The sequence below is a fragment of the Sus scrofa genome, chromosome 11 (assembly GCF_054392235.1).
Source record: "Sus scrofa isolate SSC_HxYL_T2T_F1_AM1 chromosome 11, Sscrofa_HxYL_maternal_Yorkshire_Landrace_v2.0, whole genome shotgun sequence".
In the NCBI taxonomy this organism is placed as follows: Eukaryota; Metazoa; Chordata; class Mammalia; order Artiodactyla; family Suidae; genus Sus; species Sus scrofa.
The window spans coordinates 78,358,547-78,385,950 of NC_139393.1; the positions used below are offsets into that span (position 1 = coordinate 78,358,547).

General features: G+C 45.5%; 1 protein-coding gene across 5 annotated transcripts; it reads left to right on the forward strand.

The window, feature by feature from the left end:
- The first annotated feature begins 911 nt into the window (after positions 1–911).
- On the forward strand, positions 912–27,404 carry ERCC5 (ERCC excision repair 5, endonuclease). 5 transcript variants are annotated; one of them, XR_014819877.1, is made up of 16 exons: positions 912–1,402; positions 6,610–6,785; positions 8,747–8,862; positions 9,446–9,532; positions 10,629–10,689; positions 12,306–12,449; positions 14,436–14,643; positions 14,935–16,059; positions 16,153–16,290; positions 17,892–18,136; positions 18,488–18,607; positions 18,764–18,977; positions 20,611–20,755; positions 23,248–24,009; positions 24,578–24,652; positions 26,732–27,404. XR_014819877.1 is itself a non-coding variant. In XM_021065898.2 (15 exons), exons 1-15 carry the CDS (start codon positions 1,315–1,317, stop codon positions 27,314–27,316), a joined length of 3,600 nt encoding a protein of 1,199 aa, XP_020921557.2. In that variant the 5' UTR covers positions 912–1,314; the 3' UTR covers positions 27,317–27,404. The 5 variants fall into 5 exon arrangements, 2 of the variants coding, with proteins under 2 accessions (XP_020921557.2, XP_084838392.1); XR_014819876.1 differs by having other exon boundaries at positions 23,248–23,448; XR_014819875.1 differs by lacking the exon at positions 16,153–16,290.

The window sequence follows — 27,404 nt, forward strand, 5'->3', positions numbered from 1 at the left end:
AACGCAAACAAGCACTTTGTCAGTATTATCCCTGACAGAAAATTAGTTGTGACTAGGTCAAGTCAACTAGGCTACTGGGAATCATCTGTTTGGGCATAAAAATAGCTATGCTAAAAACTGATCTTTAATCAACTTTTCACTGATTTTGAAGCTATTTTCAACAGTGCAAATCTGAATCACGATGTATAAAGCTTTCATTTAGTAACTACTAGTGATTAAGTACTTTGCAAACATCGTCTCTGATTCTCATTGAACGCAGCCTGCAAGACAGGACAGGTTTTATGCTCGTCCAGTTTACAGATGGAGAAACAGACTCGAAAAAAAAATGCCTCCAACAATTCAAACACCGTAACGTGGTTCCTTCGGGGAATCTTGGCGTGAAGGTCCAAGCCACCGCCTTTCCAGGAGCTACTCTGGCATTAGTTTCTTGCTATTTTTTGACCTACAAGCCGTGACATCCTAAAATTTTAGATGCCGGAGAAAACTATATTTCAGGAGTTAAGAATTTAAATCGTATTACTATTTAGTTACAAGTTATGGGACAAACGAAGACTTAGCACTTAAAAAACACCAACCAAAGCGTCCATTTTTCTGTTATCGCCACTCGGGTAAAACAAATACTTGGTTTTAAAAGATTTCACAAGCGGCAGCTCAGGGGGAAGAAACCGACACGGGAAAAACACCTAAAAATCCATAACCTTTGAAGGCAGACGCTTCGCACGTGGTTTCAACGCTTAACCACCACAGGACACCAGAGTGGAGAAACTACAACACAGACAACCCACACACACTGGCGCTGAACCGCTCCCTCACTTCCGGCGTGCCACGGGCGCAGCGGATGTACGTCAGTGGGGGAGCCGGAACTTCCGCCCTGTGCGCCGCCTTAGACGGAATCCGAGAGGCTCCAGTTCGAGGGAGTTTACGGAACCACGGGAGGAGACAGGAGTTGTGGGAGGCAAGTTTTCTGGCTGTTTATCTGGCGGGCACTGTGCCATCACCCCAGTCGTTCGTTAAGCTTGCAGATTTTTGGGCCAAAGTGCTGGGCGAGACGAAGACCTGCTCCTCCCCACTGCCGACCTTCTCTCGCCCCGTCTTTCTTCGGCGAGTCAGTGTCAGCTTCTGGGAAGTGCTGTTGTCGTCGGTGCCGGTTTCCCCTGGAAAGCCGCGGGGCTCTTGTTTTCCATCTTTGCTGAGTGGGAGCGGGGGACCCCACCCTGGAATCCGGGGAGGTGGCGCAGCCCGCTGTGGAGCACTTGGAGCAAAAGGTCTTCCGCGACCCCGCCCCCGCGTTGCGCTCGGAGGACCACCTGCCTGATGGGAGTCCAGGGGCTCTGGAAGCTGCTGGAGTGCTCCGGGCGGCAGGTCAACCCGGAGACGCTGGAGGGCAAGATCCTTGCCGTGGGTATCCTTTACGCGGCGTCAGTGCGGGAGAGGCAGTGATTGGCGCCAGGATTTTGCTTTCGGTTCTCCGTGGGGCTGAGTGGCGTTTGTAGGTAGACGGTCTCACATGGCGGGTGGGTATAGATAGGATCTCCTTCGGGACGTTTCCTTACCAAGCGTCTCCTCTCCCTCGGCTTTGCGGTCACACCGCTCTGGATTGGAGTTCTGGCTTTATCATCCAGGGGCCGTGCTTTACCTCTCTCTATGCGTTCATTCTCTTATCCGTAGAGTGGGGTTGACAATGAGCTTCACACACAGGGTTGGTGTGAGGACTATGGGGATTATTTTAATGAAAGGAGTTTAGAACAGTGTCTGGCACTGTTAATACTGTAAATCTTAAAAGTATCATCCTGGCTGGGAGGTCAGCAACGAGAAAACGAAGTAGACTTCCTGCCGGTAGTTTTGTCTGCTGTCCTGGGTCTTGCTGCATTTATGTTTGCTAGAGGAAGAAAAGTGTGGGCGAATGTTTTACCATTTCCTTAAAAAAAAGAGAGAAAATAACTGTTGTTATTTTTTTGTTATGGGTTTTGAAATAGGAAATTCATATGTTACAACGGCGAGTGTATCTCAAAACGTATACAGTGAGTTATATTCTTTCTAGCCTCTATGATGGACATTTTTAAGGACTGTGGTTTGTGTGCATGTTTAGCTGTTTTGTTGTATCTTTGAAATTAAATGTTTTTCATTACCAAAACATGTGAAAGCTGTTTCTGAAATTTTGATATCTTGTTCTTCGTTAAGAATTCTTCATTTTCTTTTTCTTTTCTCTAATTCTTCGTGTGTGTGTGTGTGTGTGTGTGTGTGTGTGTGTGTGTATTCTATTCCATTCCAGAAGCATGAGCCTAAGAGCTCACGCTCTGGGTGGAGAGGAGAGTTATGTAAATAATTGCTGTCCGGCGGTAAATGCAGTGTCAGAGTACTTGGGAATTCAGGGAAAGGAGCCATTGACTTTAATATAAGGACAACTTATACATTATGGAACATTGATTTTTTTAAAAAAGTAAAGTAAGGTAAGAATTCCCGTCATGGCTCAGTGGTTAAGGAATCCGACTAGGAACCATGAGGTTGCGGGTTCGATCCCTGGCCTCCATGCTCAGTGTAGGTTAAGGATCCGACATTGCTGTGAGCTGTGGTGTGGGTCGCAGACGTGGCTCGGATCCCGCGTTGCTGTGGCTCTGGCGTAGGCCGGTGGCTACAGCTCCGATTAGACCCCTAGCCTGGGAACCTCCATATGCCGCTGGAGCGGCCCAAGAAATAGCAAAAAAGACAAAAAAAAAGTGAACTAAAAATAAAGTAAGGTGATAATAACGGTGATGATTATATCTTTTGCAGTGTGAGTAATTTTGAAATACATTTGTAATGAATTTTGGCTTTATACCGGGTACCTTGTAGGAAAGGTGTTTTTTTTTTGTTTTTGTTTTGTGGGTTTTTTTGTTTGTTTGTTTTTGTTTTTTTTAAATAAGCACGCGTGCTAGTGCTGCCCTCCAGTGGTTCCTTAAGTCCCTGCTTTCTAGAGACAGTTCAGTGTCAGGAACCCTGAAAACTTAAGCATGACTTAGATCGTTTTACGTTGCAGCCCATATGAAGAATTAATACTTTGTAAAAATAATTGGAATGTCATGTGAAGTTCAGCATTCTAGTTTTTTAGGAAGTTGTCCAAAATAAAAGGAAAGCATATAACTTAGATTATCTATTTTCAGGAGACTCTGAAGCTTTTTTGGGACATGAAGTAATTTTCATGGGGGTATTAGGCCTTTCTGAAAGAATGCATTATTTAAAGGAGATTGTCAAAAAGATACTCCAGTTAAAAGGGTAACCATATATATATATATATGTGTGTACACACACACATATATATATGTACACACACACACATATATATATGTACACACACACACACACATATATATGTACACACACATATATGTACACACACACATATATATGTACACACACACACACATATATATGTACACACACACACACATATATATGTACACACACACATATATATGTACACACACATATATGTACACACACACATATATGTACACACACATATATGTATGTACACACACATATATATGTACACACACATATATATGTACACACACATATATATGTACACACACACATATATATGTACACACACATATATGTACACACACATATATATGTACACACACATATATATGTACACACACACACATATATATATGTACACACACATATATATATGTAAGACTGTTTGTTCTTTTATAATTTATTTTGCTTTGCTTCATTTTCATGGGAATTCCAATTCAAGTATCTGAAATATATTCAGATTTTTGGTTTTATTTGTAATGAAGAAATTATCCCATGACATACTAGGTTCATAATTTACTCTTGGATCCCTAAAATAAATTATTTGGTCTCTTTTTTAGAGTGTCTTGTTTATTTACGCAATCTGAAGGTGTCAAATAATAAAGAATTAATAGTTAAACTTGTCTCTTATGGACCTAACATTTGTCAAATGCATTTAGGTTTATTAACCAAATATTACACTCTCTTTAGGCTATGCATACTAATAGGGGTTAATTAAAATTTACATTGCTTAACAGTGGAGCTAAAGTAATTTATTTTTTGTTTCAGAGAGTTATTGGTCCTTTGGGTCTTATCTGTAAAATGATTTTTGGCTTTGCTGCAGATTTAACTTTCTCAGCCCTTGGATAAATTTAATGTTGCCTTTTACAAACTTACTGAAATTAAACAAGTCAAATCATGCAAATATTTTCAGCTTACCTAATTCTGTGTGTTTCTTTAAGAATTTCAAGCTAGAGCTCTCAACTTTGGCTGGAAATTGACACTACTTATAATTAATTTAAAAAGAAAAGGCTCTGCTCAGTCTCTGATTTAGAATTTTAGGTGTACATGTGTTTAGCAATCTGTATTTCAGAAGCTTCCTATCCAGTTCCCAAGGATAGCAGAGTTGAGAGCTACTGATCTGAAATTAGATTTTCTTATTGATTATGAAATTTAAAGCAATGGGCTAAATAGAAACCTATTTCATCTGTAAATGGTGTAGCAGCCAGCAACAAGCCAATTAGAAATATTTATCCCATAAAATACAAAACTAAATCAACAGCAAATCCTACTTGCAAGATGGATCCTTTTTTTTCCCTGTCTTTTGTCTTTTTAGGGCCGCACCTGCGTGGCATGTGGAGGTTCCCAGGTTATGGGTCTAATCGGAGCTGTAGCTGCTGGCCTACACCACAGCCACAGCAGTGCCAGATCTGAGCCGCATCTAATCGGAGCTGTAGCTGCTGGCCTACACCACAGCCACAGCAGTGCCAGATCTGAGCCGGCGACCTACACCACAGCCCACGGCAACACCCACTGAGCATTGAGGCCAGGGATCAAACCTGCAACCTCATGACTCCTAGTCCGGATTCGTTTCCGCTGTGCCACGATGGGAACTCTGCAAGGTGGATCCTTTATCTGACCACTTCTCACGGTCCTTACCGCTGCATTCTGCTTTCACTGAAGCTGTCCTGACTAGTTTAAAACTGCTTTCCTTGTGGTTTAATACCTCACATGTCCACTAAGTCACATTCTAGAAATCTTCCAGTACCTCTGCTGCTCCTCTTGGATGAAGAGAGCATGTGGGAGGGACTTAGAGTTGTGGCTCAGGTGGATGGGAATGACAGCCACCAAAACAGGACCTGAGCAGCCTGGTGAGAACATGCCAGCGTTGGGTTTTGGTCACGTGACATCTGCAACCAGGCAGTGATGTCAACGAGGCTGTGTGCTCTGGGGTCAGGAGGGAGCTTGGGGGCAGATATGCATGTGGAGGGGGGTTGCTGTGAGGGTTGTGGCGTGGGGGGCGGCAGTTGCCATGCAGGTGTAGGAGGACAGGAGACGGCCTGAGAGCGGGCAGTGTCAAAGACCACACTTTAATGGTGGGTCAGGGGAGTGGGCAGAGATTGAAAGCAGGGAAACCAGCAGAGGGCTGTGTCCCTCTCTTGTGAACAAATAGAAAATAATTCGTTAGAAAGCATTCTTTAGTAAAGTTTACATATACAGGAAAACTCCAAGAAGAAAATATAAATCCGTTATGTAATGACAGTAGAAGATAATTACTCTTAATATTTTGGGGTCTGAACTTCTAGCTTGCTTTATTGTTAACATTGTGTGTGTTTTAAAAATGGAATTATACTTTCCATACTTTCGTAACCTGTTTTATATCCTTTACTAATATTTTGTGACTATCTTACGTGCTTCTGCAGCTTCCATTTTTAAGGGATCCTTGGATTCCAGTAAATCAGTATCTCATAACTTAATTTTTAAAAAGACCTGTTGGTAAACTTTTATTCATATTTTCATTATTATAAACAGGCCATCTTATAAATAACTTATTGTAAGTGTGATGGATAAATGTCTGGAAGTGGAATTCTTACTTAAAATAGAATACAAGTCCCTAAGGTTTTTTGTTTTTGTTTTTTTTTTTTTTGTCTTTTTCTAGGGCCGCACCTGCAGCATATGGAGGTTCCCAGGCTAGGGAACTGGTGTACACCACAGCCACAGCAACGTGGGATCCAAGCCATGTCTGCGACATACACCACAGCCCACAGCAACACCAGATCCTAACCCACTGATTGAGGCCAGGGATCAAACCTGGAACCTCATGGTTCCTAGGACTTGTTAACCACTTAGCCACAACGTGAACTCCACAAGTCCCTAAGTTTTTTTTAACTTTATTTTTTATTCTTTTTTAATAGTATTTTGATATTAAGTGACATGCATGACATGGTAGAAAATCAAATGATGCAAGTCTTTAAGTTCCTTTGCTATGAATTGCCAAATTATTCTCCAGAAGAGTTGTGTTAATTTACTGAAATCCCATACAGGTCACTAGTGTTTTTTAAAAGAAGCAATTCTTTGCAATTAGACTTTTTAAAGGAGGCGTGTATGTAAGAGTTAAAAATTCAAGATGTGAATAGCGGTAACCAGGGCCCAAATAAAATTAACTGATTTTAGGTAGAGTCCATCAGGGCTAAGCACTTCTCAGTTTGAAGTGAATTGTGAAGAGTGCTCAGTTTCCGTGTTTGGGTGGTGTCAGGCATTAGGAATTTGGAATTGTGAGGGTGAGGGAAGAAATTGCAAGTTGTTTTCCATTAACAATTCTTGTAGATATTAGCATTTGGTTAAACCAAGCACTTAAAGGAGTCCGGGATCGCCACGGGAACTCAATAGAAAATGCTCATCTCCTCACCTTGTTTCACCGGCTCTGCAAACTCTTATTTTTTCGAATTCGACCTATTTTTGTGTTTGATGGGGACGCTCCGCTGTTGAAGAAACAGACTCTGGTAAGAGCCATCTATTTTTTCTTTCTGGGAGTTCCTGTTGTGGCTCAGTGGGTTAAGAACATGACTGGTAACCGTGAGGGTTCGATTCCTGACCTCTCTCAGTGGGCTAAGGATCCGGCGTTGCTGCAAACTATAGTATAGCTCACAGATGTGGCTCAGATTCTGAGTTGCTACGGCTGTGGTGTAGGTCTCCAGCCGTGGCTCCACTTCAACCCCTAGCCCGGGAACTTTCACATGTCACAGGTGTGGCCATAAAAAGAAAATACTTAAAAAATGTATTTTTTCTTTTCGCACTCTTAGAAAGAAAAGTTCATATAAGATTTAAATTTTCTCAGAATTTTGGAAATCAAGACTTAGTTTGACATGTATCTAATTTAATTCAACCTTTACAAATTTATCTTGAACAAATAAACACTTTTAAAAGAGGTTTGTCTCTGAAAATATATCATGGGTGCTATGATAAAATTTAACTTTTACTAAAACCGCTACAATTAAAACAAAGTTTTCCCTGTGGAGTGTCTTCTTAGGTGGTGTCCATCCAGTTGCCCAAATCATGTTATTCAGAGCATCACAGGAAACCCATGGGGGACAAGCCTCCCTGAATCTTAGAAGGCACATCCTCCGTGACAGCAAGCCTTCTTTTAAAGGAGAATTGGGTTGTAGGAGTGAGCAGTGTAATGTGGCACCAAGTGGGACCAAAATGGGTTATCAGGGAGGATGTTGGACAGGGTATAAAAGAATAAGAGTGGGCGTCTTTACTGTTTTTTTGTTTTTGGCTGTGCCCGTGGCATGTGGAGGCTCCCAGGCCAGAGATCAAACCCACACCACAGCTGCAACCCAAGGCACAGCAGTGACAACTCCAAATCCTTGACTCACTGTGCCACCAGGGAACTCCAAGTTTCTTTATTCTGAAAGTAGTTCAAAACGATGTTTGAACCATGTCGTGAGCTTTGGCGTCATCGTGTACTCCCCGAAGGACAACACCTGTTTAGATATGACTTTTATATGTTAAAAATGTCAGCTCATGACCATATAATCATGTCAGACAGATACTGCCTAAGTGAGGATATAGGACAAAAGTAAGGATTCGTAACTGCCTGGGAACATTAACTCAGGGAAAACTGTAGACTTGACTGTTGCAGCTTTCAGTTCTCTAAGGCGTGCTCAGTACCAGGGACTCTTTGGAAGGATTAGAAAGGAAAAGAGAACTTCACAACCTATTTTTCCGCCAGATGCGAGTTTGTACCTTTTAACAGCATCTCCCTAACTCCCCCCCCCCCGGCCCGCCTGCAGTAGAGGTGTTAACTAGCCCTGCTGTAGCCATCAGCCGGCCGTATATAAATCATCAACACGCCGTCCACCTTACACTTACAGTCTCGTGTGGCAGTTCCATCTCAATTTAAAGAAAAGGAAAAGAGTCTTTCGGCATTTCTGCCTTGTGTTCAACTGTAAGCACAGAACCTATTCCACTTTTCCCTATTTGGACATTTCTTACAAGATACTTCTATACATTTTAGGATTTCTAATGACATAATCTTGAATGTGGAGTTACATATGAGTAATACATGTTTATAAAAACTAGCAGCAGTTGGTTTTGGCAAAACTGGCATTTTACCGAAAAATTTAATAATCTCTTTGGGGAAGCATTAACTTAATTATACATCATTAAGTTTTAGGCTTCTTGGGGACATGAAAGGACATTTACAAGAAACTGAAATAAATGAATAGTTTCCCAAATATATTGTATAGTAGTCAGTCCATTAAGTAACCCTTGGAAACTCTGAAAGTCCTTTCCACAGCGGAAACCTGAAGACATTCACTCAAATAGCAACTAGGAGAAAATACTAAAATAACCATGGTCTGAAAACTCAGACAAACTGAATTCTATGGGGAAAAAACACACAGAAATGTTTTAATGTGCTAATACCTGCAGTAAAATCCTATATCCTTCCTTTTCACAGGCTAAGAGAAGGCAGAGAAAGGACTTGGCAACTGATGACTCCAAAAAAACTACAGAGAAGCTTTTGAAAACATTTTTGAAAAGACAAGTTGTCAAAACTGCCTTAAAAAGCAAAAGGCAAGAGGGAAATTACATTCCTTTTAAGGTTAATGTAAACGTTTACTGTGTTTGCATTGGATTTTTGCGATGCCCTTTCCCCAGTTTTAGTCCGAAGTAGAAAATATAGGGTGAAATGAGAGGAATCAGCAGGGTGTCCGTGAGACCTAGTAAATTGAAGTTGTGACAGTTCTCTGTTCGGGGAGTCTCAGCTTGGGTGATGAGAAAGAAAAGCTGCAGCAGTGTGGTGTGGAGTTCCCCTGTGGCGCAGCGGATGAAGGGTCCCGTGTTGACACTGCTGTGGCTCAGGTTGCTGCTGTGGCACGGGTTTGATCCCTGGAAGAGAGCCGCAACCAGGGTTTACTCTCCCAGAGCTCTTCGTTGAGCAGAGACCAGCTTCTCCCTTTCTGGAGGCTGCCCTGCCCGCAGCAGCAGCTGCCCTGCCCACGGCAGTGGCCTGGGCAGCTGGTCAGTGAGGGCAGGAGTCATGGCCCCCGTATTCCCCCTTCTCACCTCAGCAGGGTTTGTGTCGTCATTGCAGGGCGTTTCTGACTCTCCGACCTGCTTGCTGTCATCTCTGTGTAAGTCTCTGTGTGCTTTTCAGGGAGGAAGCCCTTCCCAGTCTTACTCAAGTTCAAAGAGAAAATGACATCTATGCTTTGCCACCTTTAGAAGAGAAAGAGAAAAATAGGTAAACGTTTTAATTATTTAAAAATGTTATTGCTGTATTCCGACAGATTTAAACCTTTTATGTTTTATCTACCTGGTAAGGCACAGCTGAAATACGCATTCTTGACACCTTTTAGAATATTTTTTAAAGACTGAGTTTTTTATTTCTTACTTTTGTGTTTTGGTGGTCTGCTGTTTTTCATTCTGTGGAGCCTGGGCTGACACTCTGCATTTGGAAGTCGTGGAGATGAGGCTTTGGGTTTTTCTCCCGCTTTGCTTACGCGTGCAGCCTCTGCCTGCTTCTCAGCCCCGGGTCTTCTCTTTCACACCATCCTACCGAACGTCTCCGCACGAGGGCCTCCTTGCTACGAGCAGTGGGTGCTTTGTGGGTCTCAGCCTAACACGGTGCCTGCACCCCCCTGCTGTCTGGGGACGCTGGCTGCTCCGACTCCCCTCTGCACGCTTCCTCCACCTGGCTCTTGGTCAGCCGCTTCTCTGGTTGAAGTGCAGAGGAAGGGCCAGTTTGTCTCTGCCCCCACTCACCCCCATTCCTTTCCCGGGGCCCCCTCGAGGCCACGCAGCTTTCGAGTCACCATTACTGCCTTCGTCACGTCAAGGTTGCTGCCCTGGCTCCCACACTTCCTTCTCTGTCTCTGTCTTTGATCTTACCCTTTGTCCAGGACCCCTCCCCGCCAAGCCCAGACCCTGCACTGTGGTGTAGAACCTGTTAAAACCCAAATCTGATACTGTCCTTTCCTTGCCTAAAGCACTTCCTAGCTTCTCATTTCTTTTAAGACAACACTTCAACCCCTCAGTTACGTGCGTCTTCAAGCAGTGTGATTGCAGATTTCAGAAAGCTTTTGTGACCCAAATCGGGGTGAGGTGACACTTAGTCGCACCTTTGGCAGCCTGCACTGCCCTGGTGATGGGAGGTATTAGAGCCTTGTGATTGCTCACTTACAAGGCTCCCCACCAGACTGGGAGGCCAAAGATGGCACATTTCCTAGGATCTTATTCTCCATTGTACCTCCTATAACTAGCAGCACCTTGCGCTCAAGAAGTATTTTTATAAGCAGTCATTAAATCATAGATGTTATAAATGTATGTTTGACTTTCAGTTCAGAAGAGGAAGACGAAAAAGAATGGCAAGAAAGAATGATTCAAAAGCAAGCACTACAGGTATTTAAATAATTTTTGAATTCAGGATTTATTTTATTATTTCAAATGAATGACATGATTCATTTTAATGAGGTAGTATGCATTTATGAATGTTCTTTATAAGAGACAAATAGCTGCTTCTTCTTCCTTTTTTTTTTTTTTCTTTTTAGAGCCACACTGATGGCATATGGAAGTTCCCAGGCTAGGGGTCGAATTCGAGCTGCAGCTTCCTGCCTACACTACAGCCGTAGCAATTGGGGTCTGAGCTGCACCTGCATCCTACACCACAGTTCACAGCAATGCCAGGTGCCAGACCCACTGAGCGATGCCAGGGATTGAACCCTCATCCTCATGGAGATTAGTTGGATTTGTTTCCACTGAGCCACAACAGGAACTCCAGACAAATACCTTCTTTATTGTGTGTGTGTGTATACATACATACATACATATATATGCATGTGAATATATGTGTATATATAAAATATACAGACATACCTATTGTGGCACAGTAGTTAAGGATCTGGTGTGGCTGCAGCTTGGATTGGATCCCTGGCCTGGGAACTTCCATATGTTGCGGGTGCAGCCAAAAAATAATTTAAAAAAATTAAAATATGCATACACTCAATACATATTTATGTAATTATGCATATCTAGATACAGTCAACCAGTAAATAAATATACATAGTAACACATGCTTGTGTGAAGGTATGGAAAGCATATCACCCATAAATAACTTTTCCAGTAACATCTTGCTGTATATTAGTACCCCTCCCACCCCCATATAGTTGAATCCCTGTGTGAGAGAGAGAGAGAGAGAGAGAGAGTGTGTGTGTGTGTGTGTGTGTGTGCCTGTCTGTGTGTGCGCCTGTGTGTCAAGGGTACATGTGTATATGTGTGTGAAGATGCATGTCTGTGCATATGTGTAGTTAGCAATTGCTGTGTAATCTCGTGGTGTGAAAACAGGCTTTTATCGTCATCATCTCTCGCTGTTCCGGGGGTTGAGTTGCTCAGCGAGGCAGGTCCCTCTCAGCGGCTCCCGTGCAGGTGTGGTCAGTAGCTGAGGCTGAAGTCCCCTCCAAGGCCTCCTCTCCTCACCCGTGTGCCAAGTGACCGACACAGGCCATCAGCCAGAACACCTGCCTGTGGCCCCTTCTCCGTGTGACCTGAGCTCCTGCCCAGCGTGGTGCTGTGTCAGGGCCAGCAGGCCCCGTGCTGCCCATTGGCCCGGCCGTGGGAGATTCATAGCCTCCCTTCCACGGCGCTCTGTTCACGAGCAGCTGGTGAAGACCAGCCCCTGCTTGGTGGGAAGGGAATCAGACAAGAGGAGGGTCGGAGAACCTTTTCGTATGTTTCAGAACCCCCACCACACATATTTTAATGACTAACGTTTTTACAAATTAGGTTGTACTGTATATATAATTTTTTGAAATTTTTTCCAGGTTTCTCAGAATAGTGGGTAACATTCTTTGATTCCTAGGCTCCCTGTTTCTTGTATGTTCATGTTATTTTGGTGTGTCTGGTAGAAGACTTTTGAGCTGAAACTGCAAGATTCTCCAGCCTGTGGAGGTCCTGCATGATTAATGCAGCGAGTGAGAGCAGTTTTGGTGAAGACAAATGTTACGTCTTACTCTTTACAGGAAGAGTTCTTTCATAATCCTCAAGCAGTGGATATTGAGTCTGAAGACTTCAGCAGCCTGCCCCCTGAAATAAAGCATGAAATCTTGACTGATATGAAAGAATTTACCAAGCGAAGAAGAACATTATTTGAACCAATGCCAGAGGTGACGTATACAACAGCACATTAATGTTTAGAATTAAGAATGTCAGCAGAATTCGGCATTAGAAAAACAGAAAAAATTGATAAGCATTCCTTACACAATACTCGTTCGTGTCCAGTGAACAGCCTTTGTGTATCTCGGAGATCCTGTGCAGCGTCATGTGTTTATAAGTTTGAGCTTAGGCATACTTACTCAAAGAAGCCTTTCTTGACTTTCCACGGAGGCCAGGTCTTGCCTTCTGCTCTGTGTTCACATCGCAAATTAAGCACCTCTGGCTTCGTAGCACCCAGCTATGCCGACCTGGCTCACCTCTTGTAGTTTCAGCACTTAGCTCAATATCTTTCACACAGCAAGTGCCCAGTGTACGCTTCGTGGTTCAGTTGTCGATGAGTTCATAAAAGTTATTTTAACCCACACTCTACATGGTGACTGTTAACAGTAATACAGAACCTAATCACAGTGGAAGGGCCTGTGCCGACTTGAGATTCCAGGTACCTCTTGCTCTGCAGCCCTAGAAAAGCAGGTGGGTCTTTTCTTTCTGGGCAGTGGTAATAGGGAATTTAGTGGTAAGTGTCTCAACTTGGAGCATCTCATGGGGGCTTCACAGCCATCACACCCAGGAGAGGGCGATGTGTGCAGCTGGGTTCTGTCGTGTGCGTCTCCCGTTCGTGCTGCAGCACAGGTGACTGTCTTCGGCTGGTGAATGAGTTCTGGGTTCCTTTCTGCTGTTACAGCCTGTTTGTTCTAGCATTGTTCTCCTTCAGCTCACCGTAGTTACGGACAGAATGTAAAGTTTGTAGCATTTCTATTCCTAATGAGTAGATTTTTTTTTTCAATAGATTTTTGAACATTTCTTAATACCAAAAATATGAAAAAGGCAGGAGCTATTTCTTTTCCCATCACTCCTCTCTGTTTTTCCAAGAAGAATGTGAACATAGGAAGATGCTAAGGTGTACAGAAATGATATACAAAGAACGAAAGTAAATTTATTCTCATTTCAGGGGAAAAATCCAGGCGGAGTCTGTCAATCTAGCATTTTCTTTCTTGAGTGTAAAAGGATCTCTGGCTGGTCTTTGAGGAAATGGAATTTGGATTGTGTAAACACCAGTGGGAAGGATGAGGGAGAGAGGGAGAGAGTCTCTGATGATGTGCTCCATTTATTCTTTCTGCCACCACAGAGCCTCTGGCATCAGTGGGCCAGGGCAGGGTGGTGCAAGCTCATTGGGTCTGTCATTTTGGTAGCTACGGGAGGTACTCGGTCACAGGCTGGACCTTTGTGTTATCCGTACGTTGGGCAAATGCAGTATCGATAACAGTAATGTTGCTGAGTAGTAAGAGTAATAGTCCCAATAAGAAAAGAAGCAATATAGCACAAGGCTTGGCAACTGCTTTTGACTCTGGATCTACCATTTACTAGCTATGTAGCTCTAGACAGGTTATTTACGCTATTTAAGTCTCAGTTTCTTCATGTGTGGAGTGGAGGTAATGACATTTGTCTCATCGGTGGCTGAGAATCAAACGGGATAATATATATAAAAACCCTTAGAAGAAGAAGTGTTACTCAAGAGGTGGTTTATACATGTTAAGTATTATTAATAGCTATGATTTCAGTGAATTACTATGTGTCTTTTCTGGACCTAGAACTGCTTTGGGCACTTCCGGTGTTTCCTGAAGGATATTCTGTCTGTTAAGCTATAATCAAAATGTCACAGTGCCTGGCGTGTATGACATACTCAATAAATTTTTTTTGAGTAAAATATTAAATCATAAACAGGATCCATGATTTCCTTTCGTTTGCCAGTTGTTTTTATTTGAAGGATTATTCCTTAACAAGGTAATTATAGCTTTTCCCTACTATTCACATTTTTCTTCTAGTGTAAAAATACCACCAATGAAAAAAATCACCTGTTCTTTATCCTCTGTGGGGGAAAAAGATGGGCTATTATCCGTATTTAATATAAAAATAATTGTTTACTTATTTTACTTTAGGAATCCAATGACTTTTCTCAGTACCAGCTCAAAGGCTTGCTTAAAAAAAACTATCTAAATCAACACATAGAAAATGTCCAGAAGGAAATGAATCAACAACATTCAGGACAAATCCAAAGGCAATATGAAGATGAAGGGGGCTTTTTGAAGGAGGTGGAATCAAGGAGAGTGGTCTCCGAAGATACTTCCCATTACATCTTGATCAAAGGTATTAGGTACCATCACTTATTTGATGGTTAAAAACCAAAGATATGTCATGCCTCCAACTTCTAGCTATCACCCCAGATAATATGACTCCTAATTGAAGGCAGTAATAAACGTATATAGCTATTAATGTATTAACTAGTGTTGTATCAGCCCAGTTCAAAATGAACTCTCAGCTGCTGATTGCATGAAAATTTGTGACTTCGTGAGAGACCCAGGACTCTCCCTCCTCTGGCCCAAAGCGCGCTGTCACCGCGTCAGGGCACAGAGTGAGCCCCTTTTCCTTTTCCTCAAGGTATTCAAGCTAAGAAAGCGGCCCAAGGGGCATCGGCGTCTCTTCCCACCAGCAGTGCCAATGCCGTGCACAGCAGGTCTCTTGACGCGAAGTCCTCTCCGGGTGAAACACTGACCCCAGATGCGGAGCCCAGGGCGTCCCCGCCCTCCCCGAGAACCTTACGGGCCCTGCAGGCTGCGCTGCTGGGAGGCAGCTCAGAGGAGGAGCTGGAGGCCGAGACCGCGGCTGTGGGGCGCCGTGATGGGGACAGCATGCCTGCTGCCCGTGAGGCTTCTGTGTCGCCGCCGACTCTCCTGGCCATCCAGAGAGCCCTCGAGGACAGTGATGGAGAGGGCAGCCACCAGCAGGCCAGAGGGGCAGGGGCCAGAAAACCAAGGAAACTGCTGGCGAGCAGCTCTGACGAGGAAACCGACCAAGGGCCTGAAGCGAGAGACGGAGAAGCCCCGCTGTTGACAGGGGCACCTCATTCAGCCTGTGTGAGCCTCGCTGGGGTGCGTGTGGCCAGCGCCGAGAGCGACCGAGAACGGGCGGCCCCGGCTCCTTTACTGGGCGCTGGCTTTTGTCAAGGCAGCGAATCCACCGTCCCAGGAGAACAGACCCCATTGAGTGACCCAGAGGAGGGAGCCCTTCAGACAAGCCGTGAGTCTCCAGTTAAGGATGGAAAGGATCTGGTTCCTTTAGGAACCACGGTGCTGCTGCCTGGGGCTGCACCCGGGCTCCAGAGTGGCCCAGAGGTGACACCAACACCTCCTGCAAGTCCCAGTTCTGTGTCAAGGAATGAAACGGACACCAAAGTGCCTGAGCTACAACAAGCTCTTCCTCCGCCTGAGAGTAAATACAATACCTCTGTTCTTTCAAGTGATGATGAGACAGAACATGAGAGAACCCCTGCTGCTGAAGCTGGCGGTGCCATCAGCTTGCAGGAATCCCGGAACACACCAGGTGAACCTTTAGAGACAGTGAGTCACTTAGGAAAAGTGGCCTCACTTAACGCCAGGGAGCGTGAGAATTTCCTGAAAACCATCCGAGAACATGAGGTCGTTGAGCCTGCAGGCCAGGGTTTAATTTCAGCTCCAGAGACCATGGAACCAATGGAAAACGACTCTGAAGAAAGTGAATCTGACGGTAGGTGCTCATGCTCTTTCGAGATGGAAGTAGACCTCGTGTCTGCAGTATCCGAGAGAGACTTTAGTGTAGCCCACACCCCACTCTGTTCAGGTGATGAACCAGAGACCCAGAAAGGTCAAGGGACTCTCCCAAGGACACACAGCCAGTAGTGGAATCTTGACCTTGCCTGCTTTGCCATTCTTCTGTTGTTGCTGTTTTTAAAGGGAGCACGTGCCCTAGTTGGAGAAGGTAAAGAAGATTTCCTTTAATTTTTGAACTATTTATTTAGAAATAATTAACAGATTTTAAAAAGCTGAAAAAATATTTCAAACCATTGTCTTTCCCTCACCCGGGTCCTCAGTGGCTGGCATCTTACCCCACTAGCTTGAGCACAGCTCTCTCATTGTCTGTCTCTGGTGCCCTCTGTACGTACACAGGTATATTATATATCTGTACCTATGCACTCTTCATACAGTTCTTCCTTATTATTTGCAATTTCATATTTGCAAAATTGCCTACTCACTAAAATTTACTTCTGACCCCAGAATAAGTCCTTTCAGTAGTGTTTTTTGTGATCATTTGTGGACACGTGTAGAATGGCTAAAAGTTGAGTTACCAGGGCGGTCCCCGCCGAGGTTGGGGAGGGTGACATGCTGTCTTCTTGCTTCAGCTCTCCTGCAGAGATGACAAGAGCGTGGACAGAGCAGTGGAGTGTAGACGAGCAGCTCCAGCTCTGGGGCCAGTCGGATGGGGTTTGAATCCCGGCCCTGGCACCTGTTAGTGGGGCCATGCACATGCCCATGAGTTCACACCCGTGTCTGCAGTTCCAGTCCAGCATCACGAGCCTCACTCTAGGCTCTGCCTTCTGATAATCTCCCTTTCTAACAGTGAGGACCCTTCCATTGCCTTCGATGTATTTACTTACTTGCTCGCTCTCTATTTGTAACCATCTCCCCATCCTACTGGCCGTCTCCTTGGTCCCAGCCCCCTGCGACCTGAGTGTGTCCTCAGACCCAGCCTCCTCCACGGGAAGTGAAGGCAGGGAATCAGTACACACTTGTTACAGAAAAGAAAAGATATCTGGAGAGCAGGGAAGGAAAGTGCAGGAGGGACAGCTGTTTCTCCTGAGTCCTTATCCAGGATTCTTTTTACCAAGTCACAGCTTTATTCTTCACTGTGTTCATAGTGGAATAGCATCAAAACACAGTTAACAGCCTCCATGATTGTTTACATATTTCGATGTTCTCTGTGGATTTTAAAGCCCGTTAATTTTAAAAGTTAACACAGAGAGTGGAGTTCCTATCGTGGCTCAGTGGTTAATGAATTTGACTAGGAACCATGAGGTTGCGGGTTCAATCCCTGGCCTCGCTCAGTGGGTTAAGGATCTGGCGTTGCTGTGAGCTGTGGTGTAGGTCACAGACGAAGCTCAGATCTTGCGTTGCTGTGACTGTGGCGCAGGCCTGCGGCTACAGCACTGATGAGACCCCTAGCCTGGGAAGCTCCATATTGCCACATGTGCAGCCCTAGAAAAGACAAAGAAAATAAAAAAATAAAAGTTAACATAGAGAACATATTTGTATAAAGCAAATATGCAAGTCTCTGAAAGCTTGGTTTTTAATTTCAAAGAGAGTGCCACGATATGTAATTGAAAAGGCTTGTTTTGAAGTCGTAGGCCTTTATTACTGAATGTATTTAATAACAGTGTACTACTCTTACATGTTTTCTATTATATGCAGGTCTTTTCTTTTAGGGTAAAACATTTTCCAGGAGACTCTGGGAAGCTCGGGATGATTTCAGGGTAATTTCAATATTTCAGTTGTAGATAAAGTGACCTTATTATTTTGGTACAGGGAGTTTCATTGAAGTGCAGAGTATAGATAGCAGTGATGAGCTTCCAGCTGAGTTACACGAAGCGTCCAGCCCTCCCCCAGGACCAGCTGAGGACGAGCCGACAGGACCTGAGGAGGGAGCCCCTGGTGACTCCGAGGGCCTCCGGAGAGGCAGCGCTGAGAGTGAGGCTGTGGGGATTGAGCCACACGAAGAAACGGACAGAGCTGCAGGCGGCTCGCCCAATGAATGGCAAGATATTGATCTGGTAATAACGTGCCGGCATGCTTTCACTTACTGCGAAGGAAGCCAAGTTATGTAGCTTCGGGGTTTTCAGGAGTCTTGGGCCGAATACTTATGAGCCGTTTGCGCGCATCCCCGCGTTCCTCCTTCCTTTTCCGGGTAGGCTGCGGGCTGGGATGGTGCCCACTGCGCGTGTGAGTAGGGAGGGAACTCTGAGGATATTGCAGACGTGCTCAGAAATCCAAGCGGAAAGCTTCCTGAGGGGAAAAGCCTTGTTGGTCATTTCAGTCAGACTACACACAGGCGAATTTCTATAGCAAAGGAACTGAGTTGGGTAATTTACATGTAATTGTCTACAAAGGAAATCGTTTTATAGGAGGAGCTGGCGAGTCTGGAAAGCGACCTTTTAGCACAGCAGCATTCCCTGAAAGCTCAAAAACAGCAGCAGGAACGGGTCGCCGCTACCGTGACAGGACAGATGTTTCTCGAAAGCCAGGTAGGTGGACAGCTTGGGCCTCCCTGACCGGTGCCTACTGCTGTCTTTACCTGAGGGATGGGCCTTGAATTGCGTGTTTAAGTCGTGCTTCCGCCTCCGGGTTGAGGCCGGTGCTGGGTGCCAGCGGGGGTTCTGGGTGTGCCTGTCGCGCCTCAGGAGCTGCTCCGCCTGTTCGGCGTCCCCTACATCGAGGCTCCCATGGAAGCAGAGGCTCAGTGCGCCATCCTGGACCTGAGCGATCAAACGTCCGGAACCATCACTGATGACAGTGACATCTGGCTGTTCGGAGCACGGCACGTCTATAAAAACTTCTTCAATAAAAACAAGTTTGTAGAGTATTACCAGTACGTGGACTTCCACAGCCAACTAGGTGAGACGTCAGAGTATGGTTACTTTCTGGAACTTTCCTTCAGCATTTGTGTTACGAATTCTTTCTTTCCAAGGCACCAGTGATGCATTGCTGGAAACGGTGGATCTCGACAGGGTTTTCTATACGTGGTCTTTTGCTTCTGTAGAAGAACAGGATTTTTAATTGAGAATCAAGGAATCGAAACCCTAGGAATGCTTAGACGCTTTCTGCAGTTTTAGTCTTCAGACCCTGTCACATTTGACTGGCTTCCCGAGCTGTCCAGCGTGAGCGGAAGGTGGTGGGGTAGCTCCTGCTGGGGTCCCGAGCCTCCTGGCCGGTCGTCTCTTGTTTCTGGCAGTGACCTTCCTCCTCCTGTTCAGCCAGCGGCTGCACTGAGTCATTCCTATGTGCCCGTTGTTGTTCTTGGCAGTGGAGATGGGGAAACAGCAGAGAATGAAACAGTCTAGCAGGAGAAACAAATGATAAATACATAAATCATAACTGGACGGTGGGGTGAGCCATGTAGAAAAATAAAGCGGTAAAAGAGAGGCGAGAGTGACGTGCAGGCCCAGGAAGGGCAGGTCCTCTGGTCAGGAAGGGCTCTACGAGCAGGTGCCTTTGAGGCCGGGGCCTGAAGGAGAGAGGAAGCTCGGGCTGGGGCTGGATGCCTCGGGGTTGAGCTTGTCAGACGAGGAGGCCGGCATGTGCAGAGGCCCTGAGGCAGAAGCCCGCTTGGTGTGTTCTAGGGGAGCAGGAAGGTAGTTAAGGGCTGAATTGTGCCTCCCTGAATTCAAGTGTTGTGGTCCTCATCCCTGTGCTTCAGAATATGACCGTGTTTGAAGATAGCATCTTTAAAGAGGTGACCAAGGTTCCATGATGTCGTCAGGGTGGACCCTCATCCAGCCTGACCAGGGTCCTTCTAAGAAGAGATGAGGCCATGGAGGGAAGACCATGTGCGGTCACATGGAGAGACAGCCACCTGCCAGCCCAGGACAGAGGCTCAGAGACCAGCCCTGCCGACCCCTCGATTTTGACTTCTAGCTTCCGGGACTGAGAGGAAATCAGTCCTCACCTTGAGCTCCCAGCCGGAGTCCTTTGTGAGGGCAGGCCAGGCAGGAGGGCAGAGTGCGAGGGAATGAGGAGGGGGGTGGCAGGAGGTAACCCAGAGGTGGGGAGGGGCCAAGAGCAGGTGGGGTTGCACGTGCTGTGATGCGAGCGGAGAGCAGGGGTCAAGGATGGCCCCTCCCGCACAGCAGGCGGGACGGCCCCACCTGTAATGAGAGGAGAGTCTGGGCAGGAGCAGGTGGCCCCGGGGGAGTGTGAAGATCTGGGGCTGGGGGCTGTTTCTGAGATGCTCATTGCACGTCCCAGTGGAGGTGCTAAGGCCACAGTTGAGTGTGTGACTCAGGTTCAGAGAACGGGGAGAGCTGAGTGTGGGGGTCAGAGTTTATGTGGCTGGAGAAGCCTTGCAAGATTCTAACACGGTGCCATTTAAAGAACTTATTTCGAATAGTAAAAGAAATAATCTTTGGATATTGGATGAGAATTTATGTATATATATGTTATCTTCATGATGTTTAGAAATGTTAATAATTTAATGAAACAACTTTTAAATAAAAATTTTAAAAATATCTAATCATTTTTACTTGTATAGGATTGGACCGGAACAAATTAATAAATTTGGCTTATTTACTTGGAAGTGATTATACAGAAGGAATACCAACTGTAGGTTGTGTTACAGCCATGGAAATTCTCAATGAATTCCCTGGACATGGCCTGGAACCTCTCCTAAAATTCTCGTAAGTTCTTTGTTAATTTCTTCAATTCAGATGTTTATATATATAAATACCCATATTATAACGTTATTTACGTCACAGTCCATTTGTATCCTGGATTGTCACAAATCATTGTTCATTGAGAAAACAAGAGGCGGTATTGTTTGGGGCACTAAAGTTTGTTTTGCCTTTTCTAGAGTTTGCTGAAATCAGGGACAGTATTTTTAAAGAGGATAAGCCAGGCTTACCCAGGTTTAAAGAGATCTAGTCCTGTGGGATTTCCTGGGAGTGTCGAAGTCAGCGTTCCATTCATTCAGATTTTGTTGAGTAGCTACAGTGTGCCGACAGCGTGCTCGACTGGAGCGGGAGCGATGACCCAGTCACAAGCTGTGCCCTCGGGAGCTCCCAGGCCTTGGGTTGACGGGAAGCACCCTCATGCCTGTACTTGTGGTGCCCAGTGTTCTGAGGGAGGTCGGCCAGAGAGGGCTCAGGAATAAATGCCAGGACCAGCCGCTGCCCGTGGGCACCTGTGATGTGTTCAGCGGCGGCGTCTCCTTCGTCTGGAACCCAGGGCTGTGCTCTCCTTGGGGACACTTCTCACTTTCGGGGATGCCGAGATGGTGCTAGTTGTGAGTATGACTGTGAAAGGAGTTCTTTCCTGAGGTTGCCCCTTGATGACATTAAAAAAGTACATCATTGGTACACCGTAAATTTCACTCCTTTAAAGAGTGCAATTCAGAGGTTTTAAATCTATACATAGGTTGTGATGGCATCTTCTAGGCAAAAAAAAAAAAATCTTTTCTGGTGGCCATGCCCATGGCAAATGAACCTTTCTAGGCCAGGGATTGAATCTTAGCTGCAGCTGTGGCCTGTGCCACATCTGCACCAATGCCAGAGCCTTTAGCCCATTGCGCTGGCCCAGGGTCCAACCCCAGCTGCTGCAGTTGGATTCTTAACCCACTGTGCCACCGGGGGAGCTCTGCCGTCTTTCATGTTTAAGTGCCTGGCCCTCTTGCTGTAAGGAGAGTGATCCTTTTGGTTTGATGAGCCTACAGTGTGTTGTGCGGACTGATGACACTGATGAAGATGGATCTCTTTTTTCCTTTTTGGGCCGTGATCCTGCGGGAAGACGGCAGTTAGGATTTTACACGCTAGGTGGCACTCCCGCACTGGCGAGGCACCGCACTGGCAGAGAGCAAGTCTGTGAGGCAGTTCCTAAGACTAGAGAGTGTGTGAAGCGGTGGAGCACAAGATGCAGGGTGTTTTAGGTTCTGCCGAATGCATAGATCAGAGAGGGTTATGGTTAGTTACCTTTCTAACTTTGATGCCGTTCGTTTATCCTGATTGTATAAAGTTTGTGGTTGTGTATTGATTGCTACATTACAAACCACCTTAAACCTCGGTCAAACAGCAGCTGTCACAGATTTTGCTCCTGACTCTGCAGTTTGATCAGGCCGTGTAAGGATGTCTCCCCTGGTTGCATGTGTGTTGGGGGCACCTCTGCTGGGCTGGAGGGGCCACCTGAGCTGGCTTCCTGTGGCCGGCAAGTGGTGCTGTGACCAGGAGCCCAGCCGGCATTGGGGGCGGGGGCCCTTGGACCCTCTCACCAGCTGGAGCTTCCTCATAGCGGGTCGGCTGCTTCCCAGGCAAATAACTCCAAGACAGGAAGTGGAAAGGGCAGTCTCCGAAGGCCTGGTACAGTGTCACTTCCTCACCCACAGAGCCCGCTCGGCTCAAGGGCAGGAGGCATGGGCCCCACTTCTTGTTGGGTGGAGGCTCCAAGAATGAGTGGCCATCTTTAGGCCTCCAGAGTCATTTAGGCTCATGATGGAAAAACCGAAAACGGAATAAAACATGGAGAAAATTAACCTGTCTGCTTGTCTAGAACATACAATAAAATAATAACTGTTAGTATTTTTTTTTATTTTAAACATCCCCATTTGCTTATTCTCTCTTTGTCCACATGTATGCATTTTTTCCTTATTGGGATCAGACTTGATGTAAAGGTATATACTGTATTTTAAAAAATTACCATCTTTTTGGCATTTTTACATTTTATTCAATATTCTTGGGTTCCTTATTGTCGTTCACTGGAGGTAAGTCTTATGGGCACATCACATCATTTTGCCGCTGAGGAGGCCCGGGGGAGCTGTGCCTTTTTTATGAGCGTGGGCTCTGCGGGGAGAGTGTAGGTACCCCAACTGCGGTCTTGAGCAAGTGGCTCCTGCTGGAGGTCGGTTTCCTTGTCGGTGAGGTGAGGACAAAGGTAGGACTGGGTGTAGAGTGGTTAACACGGTGCCGAGCCCGGAGTCCGCTTTCGGGCAGCGTTTGCCGTCATCCTGTGCTGGGTTAATAACACAGAAGATGACAGCACTGTTCTCGGGTAAGCCAGGCACACCGCGTTTTGGAGCTGGCCCTTGAGTTTATGTCCCCAGATGCTGCCGAGCTCTTCATCCGCAGTGCATCTGCTCTCAGGTCTCACTGCCTCACGGAGACTCGTTTCCTTTGCCTTATAGAGAGTGGTGGCATGAAGCTCAAAAAAATCAGAAGCTAAGACCTAATCCTTACGACACCAAAGTGAAAAAGAAGTTACGCAAGCTGCAGCTCGCCCCTGGCTTCCCTAACCCGGCCGTGGCGGACGCCTACCTCAGGCCGGTGGTGGACGACTCCAGGGGGGCCTTCCTGTGGGGCACCCCCGACCTCGACAAGATTCGAGAGTATCCTAACCCTTCCTGAAACACGAGCACCAGCGCCTCAGGGGTTTGGGTTTAAAACTTCTGCACCCTGAACCCGGATCAGTTTTTCCCAATATGCCATTATCTCCGCGGCTCCTCTCATTCCCTCCTCTTTAGCGTTGTTATTATTATTATTATTTTGGTAGCAAAATGCACATAACATAAAGCTTACCATCTGAACCATCCCAAGGCACCACTCCGTGGTTATTAAATGCGTTCGCACTGTTGTGTAGCTGTCGCCACCATTCATCCCCGTGTTCTGTCTGTCTTGTAAAACTGAAGCTCTGTACCCATCAAGCCGTAACGCCTCGCTCCCCTCGCCCAGGCCCCGGCTCCCCCCATTCTGCTGTCTGTCGGTGTGAGTACAACTCCTCTGAGTACCTTCCGTAAGTGGAGCCACACCGTGTAGGCCTTTTTGTGACTGGCTTATTTCACTCAGCAGCATATCCTCAAGGTTCATCCAAGCTGTAGCATCCAGGTCAGGATTCCCTTCCTTCTTCAAGGCTGAATCACATTCCCTGCTGTGGACAGACCCCTTTTTGTGTATCCGTTCATCTGCCCATGGACACTTGGGTTGCTGCAAATCATCTCTTTAGTTTTAAAGAGGCTCTTTATTTGAAATAAGTGGTGGTCAGCATTCGGAGGTACGCCAACATACTGAAGTATTCATCCTGAAAGAATAGAAAGGATTATTAGTTTTGTTCTTTTTATGACTTCTTTTATTCAGATTTAAATAAGAGTTTGGAGAGGTATTTTGAAGCTTTCCATCGTGTTACTCTAACTACGTCTTTTTCTCTCACAGGAGTGTATGCAGTATCAGGAGTCTGTTTTTATTCTAGATTAACCTTTTTTATAGTCACGAGGTTTCGATGTTAAAAGGGGAGTGGATTCTTTTGTTTTCTGCGGAGAAGTGCACAGTGCCAGATGGTTGTGTTGGAGTTACTTGCTTTGTTATTCTTCTCCTTTACCGTTTTAGTCTTTATAAATATGAAAATGTCTTGGGAGATGGGGGAATGGCATCAGGGTGGGTTCTTTGGATCTTTTTATTTCTTATTTGTTTAAATATCTTGAAAAACATGTATGAGTCTTAACTGCCTGCATATTTTGTCAGCGGTATTTTGGCTGGAACAGGACGAAGACAGATGAATCTCTGTTTCCAGTATTAAAGCAACTGAATGCTCAGCAGGTAATTGTGGCAGCTCTTTTCCTAAGTTCAGGATAGAGAATAAATTTAGGAAGGCTGTGAGGGCCAGCTGTTAAAGACTAGTTACTCTTTTATTTTAGGGCATATAAGACACATCTTAAAATTATTGTACTTTAGAGAACAGAGGAAAACAGAAAATGGGAAAATTGGACTCTCTTCGTTTTCCAGTATCACTCTCAGGGCCGAGCTTGGACATCCTTTCGTATTCACTCCAACTTTGGAATTCTTACTTAAAATAGAATACAAGTCACTAAGGATTGGTTGGTTGGTTGGTTTTTGCTTTTTAGGGCTGCTCCCACGGCATATGGAGGTTCCCAGGCTCGGGGTCTAATTGGAGCTGTAGCCGCCAGCCTACGCCACAGCCACAGCCACAGCCACAGCCACGTGGGAGCCGAGCCACATTTGCGACCTACACCACAGCTCAAGGCAACGCCAGATCCTTAACCCACTGGACGAGGCCAGGGATCCAAGCCGCAAGCTCTCGGTTACTAGTCGGGTTCATTAACCATTGAGCCACGACAGGAACTCCTGTTTGACTTTCTGTACTGGTAATGTACACCAGCCAACAAGGAAAACTAATTGGCTTAGTGACTGATGACTCCTTAATTTCAGATAAATTTTGTTGTAATACCTTTCTCCCTTTTCATTGTAGAAGTTAATATTTAGTTTATTTCCACAAAATTAGCAAAAAAAAAATGCGTTAAAATTACTCATTGGGAGTTCCTGCAGAAACGAATCTGACTAGCATCCATGAGGACACAAGTTCGATCCCTGGCCTTGCTCAGTGGGTTAAGGATCCAGTGTTGCCGTGAGCTGTGGTGTAGGTCACAGACACGGCTGGGATCTGGCGTTGCTGTGGCTGTGGCCTAGGCCAGCAGCTACAGCTACAATTTGACCTCTAGTCTGGGAACCTCCATGTGCCACTGGTGCGGCCCTGACAAAAAAAAAAAAAAAAAGAGTTACTCATTGTTTGCTTCGTCTAACACAGATGTTGACAATTAGGTCTATTTTCTTTTTCACCTTCTTCCCACATGTATTTTTTTATCATACGTAAGTGCAATTTGATATAAATAACTCCATTAAGGCAAGTTTTTTTGTTTTGTTTTGTTTTGTTTTTTTCTGTATACTGCATAGCTTTCATTGTTTCAAGTGGCCAGATTGCATTTCATCAGAGATTTAACTTAATTGGTTTACTTCACTTTGTGAACCTTGGATTTTCAAGTTTTCATATGTAATGCTGTGATGATGACCATGAGGCATTTAACTTTTCCCAAATGTAACTGTTTTTTAAGACTGTCTTCTGGAAAGTGAATTTGCTGAACAAAAGTCGAGACTATTTTCTTTCTTTCTTTTTTTTTTTTTTTTTTTTTTTGCCATTTCTTGGGCTGCTCCCACTGCATATGGAGGTTCCCAGGCTAGGGGTTTAATTGGAGCCGTAGCCACCGGCCTACGCCAGAGCCACAGCAATGCAGCATCTGAGCTGCGTCTGCGAACTACCCCACAGCTCATGGCAACGCTGGACCCTTAACCCACTAAGCAAGGCCAGGGATCGAACCCGCAACCTCATGGTTCCTAGTGGGATTCGTTAACCACTGAGCCACGACGGGAACCCTGGGACTATTTCTTATGACTCCTAATATGTAATACAGTGAGATTACCTCCTAAAGGTGTCATATGATGATAGTGTTTTTAAAAGAAGGGAAGAGTAGAACTTAGAAACAGACCCCAAGAAATATGTCCCTCTAATGAAAGAAGATGCTCTATCTGGCCCCTGAAAAATATTTAACTCTTTAAACGCTGAAGGAGGGATTTCATTCTTGATGTGTGCCTGGAGGACTCCATTGACAGAGGTGGTACCAGCACTGCTTCAGGGGTGATCTTGAAAGTCCAATTTACTGCCAGTCATTCACTGGGGAGAGGTGAACTTTTGAGAGAGGATGAATTAGCATTTTCCGAAGGACTCCTCCCGTCCAGTGCCAACAGTCAAGGTGGGGCTCTCTGATCTGCTTTGGAAAGTTTACTTACTTGTCTGATTTATTATTATTTGATTTCATTTTTTAGACCCAGCTCCGCATTGACTCTTTCTTTAGATTAGCTCAGCAGGAAAGACAGGAGTCTAAGGGCATTAAGAGCCAGAGACTTAACAGAGCAGTGACGTGTATGCTGAGAAAAGAAAGAGAAGAAGCAGCCAGTGAGATGGAAGCAGCTTCTGTTGCCATGGCACAGGACTCTGAGTTTCTGGATGAGGCCAAAGGGAAGACCCAGAAGAGAGGCTCAGTGAAGCGATGGCAGGACTCATCCAGCCCGAAAAGAAAGAGGCTTTCGGTTTCCAAGCATGAACGTGGTGGCTTTTTAGGGGAGGCCTACCTCTCGCAGTCGTCCGATGCCTCATCGAGCGAGGATGCAGAAAGCTTCCCTTTCACGGAGAGGCAGAAGGGACCAGCTGCGGCACAGTCAGGACCCAGCCCTCCAGGCTTTCGGAGTGCCGTGCCGCCAGCTCCCCAGAGAGACACAGGTGCCGCAGCGAGCAGCTCCAGCGATGATGATGGAGAGGAGGCCAAGCCCCTCCTGGTGACGGCCAGGTCTGTATTTGGGAAGAAAAGGGGGAAACGCAGAAGTGCAAGAGGAAGAAAGAAGAAAACCTAAATGCGCGTGTATTCTCTGGAATTGGGTACAGCTTAACATTTCATCATGAATTTGTTGTGAGGAAATAATAAAATTTAAAGTATCTGCA

What these genes read in the sequence shown, in the direction of transcription:
- ERCC5 (XM_021065898.2), top strand. Translation starts at nt 1,315, where the DNA reads ATGGGAGTCCAGGGGCTCTGGAAGCTGCTGGAGTGCTCCGGGCGGCAG. An exon ending in AGATGTTTCTCGAAAGCCAG is followed by an intron (nt 18,608 to 18,763) that starts GTAGGTGGACAG and finishes GTCGCGCCTCAG; the next exon opens with GAGCTGCTCCGCCTGTTCGG. An exon ending in GGACTTCCACAGCCAACTAG is followed by an intron (nt 18,978 to 20,610) that starts GTGAGACGTCAG and finishes TTACTTGTATAG; the next exon opens with GATTGGACCGGAACAAATTA.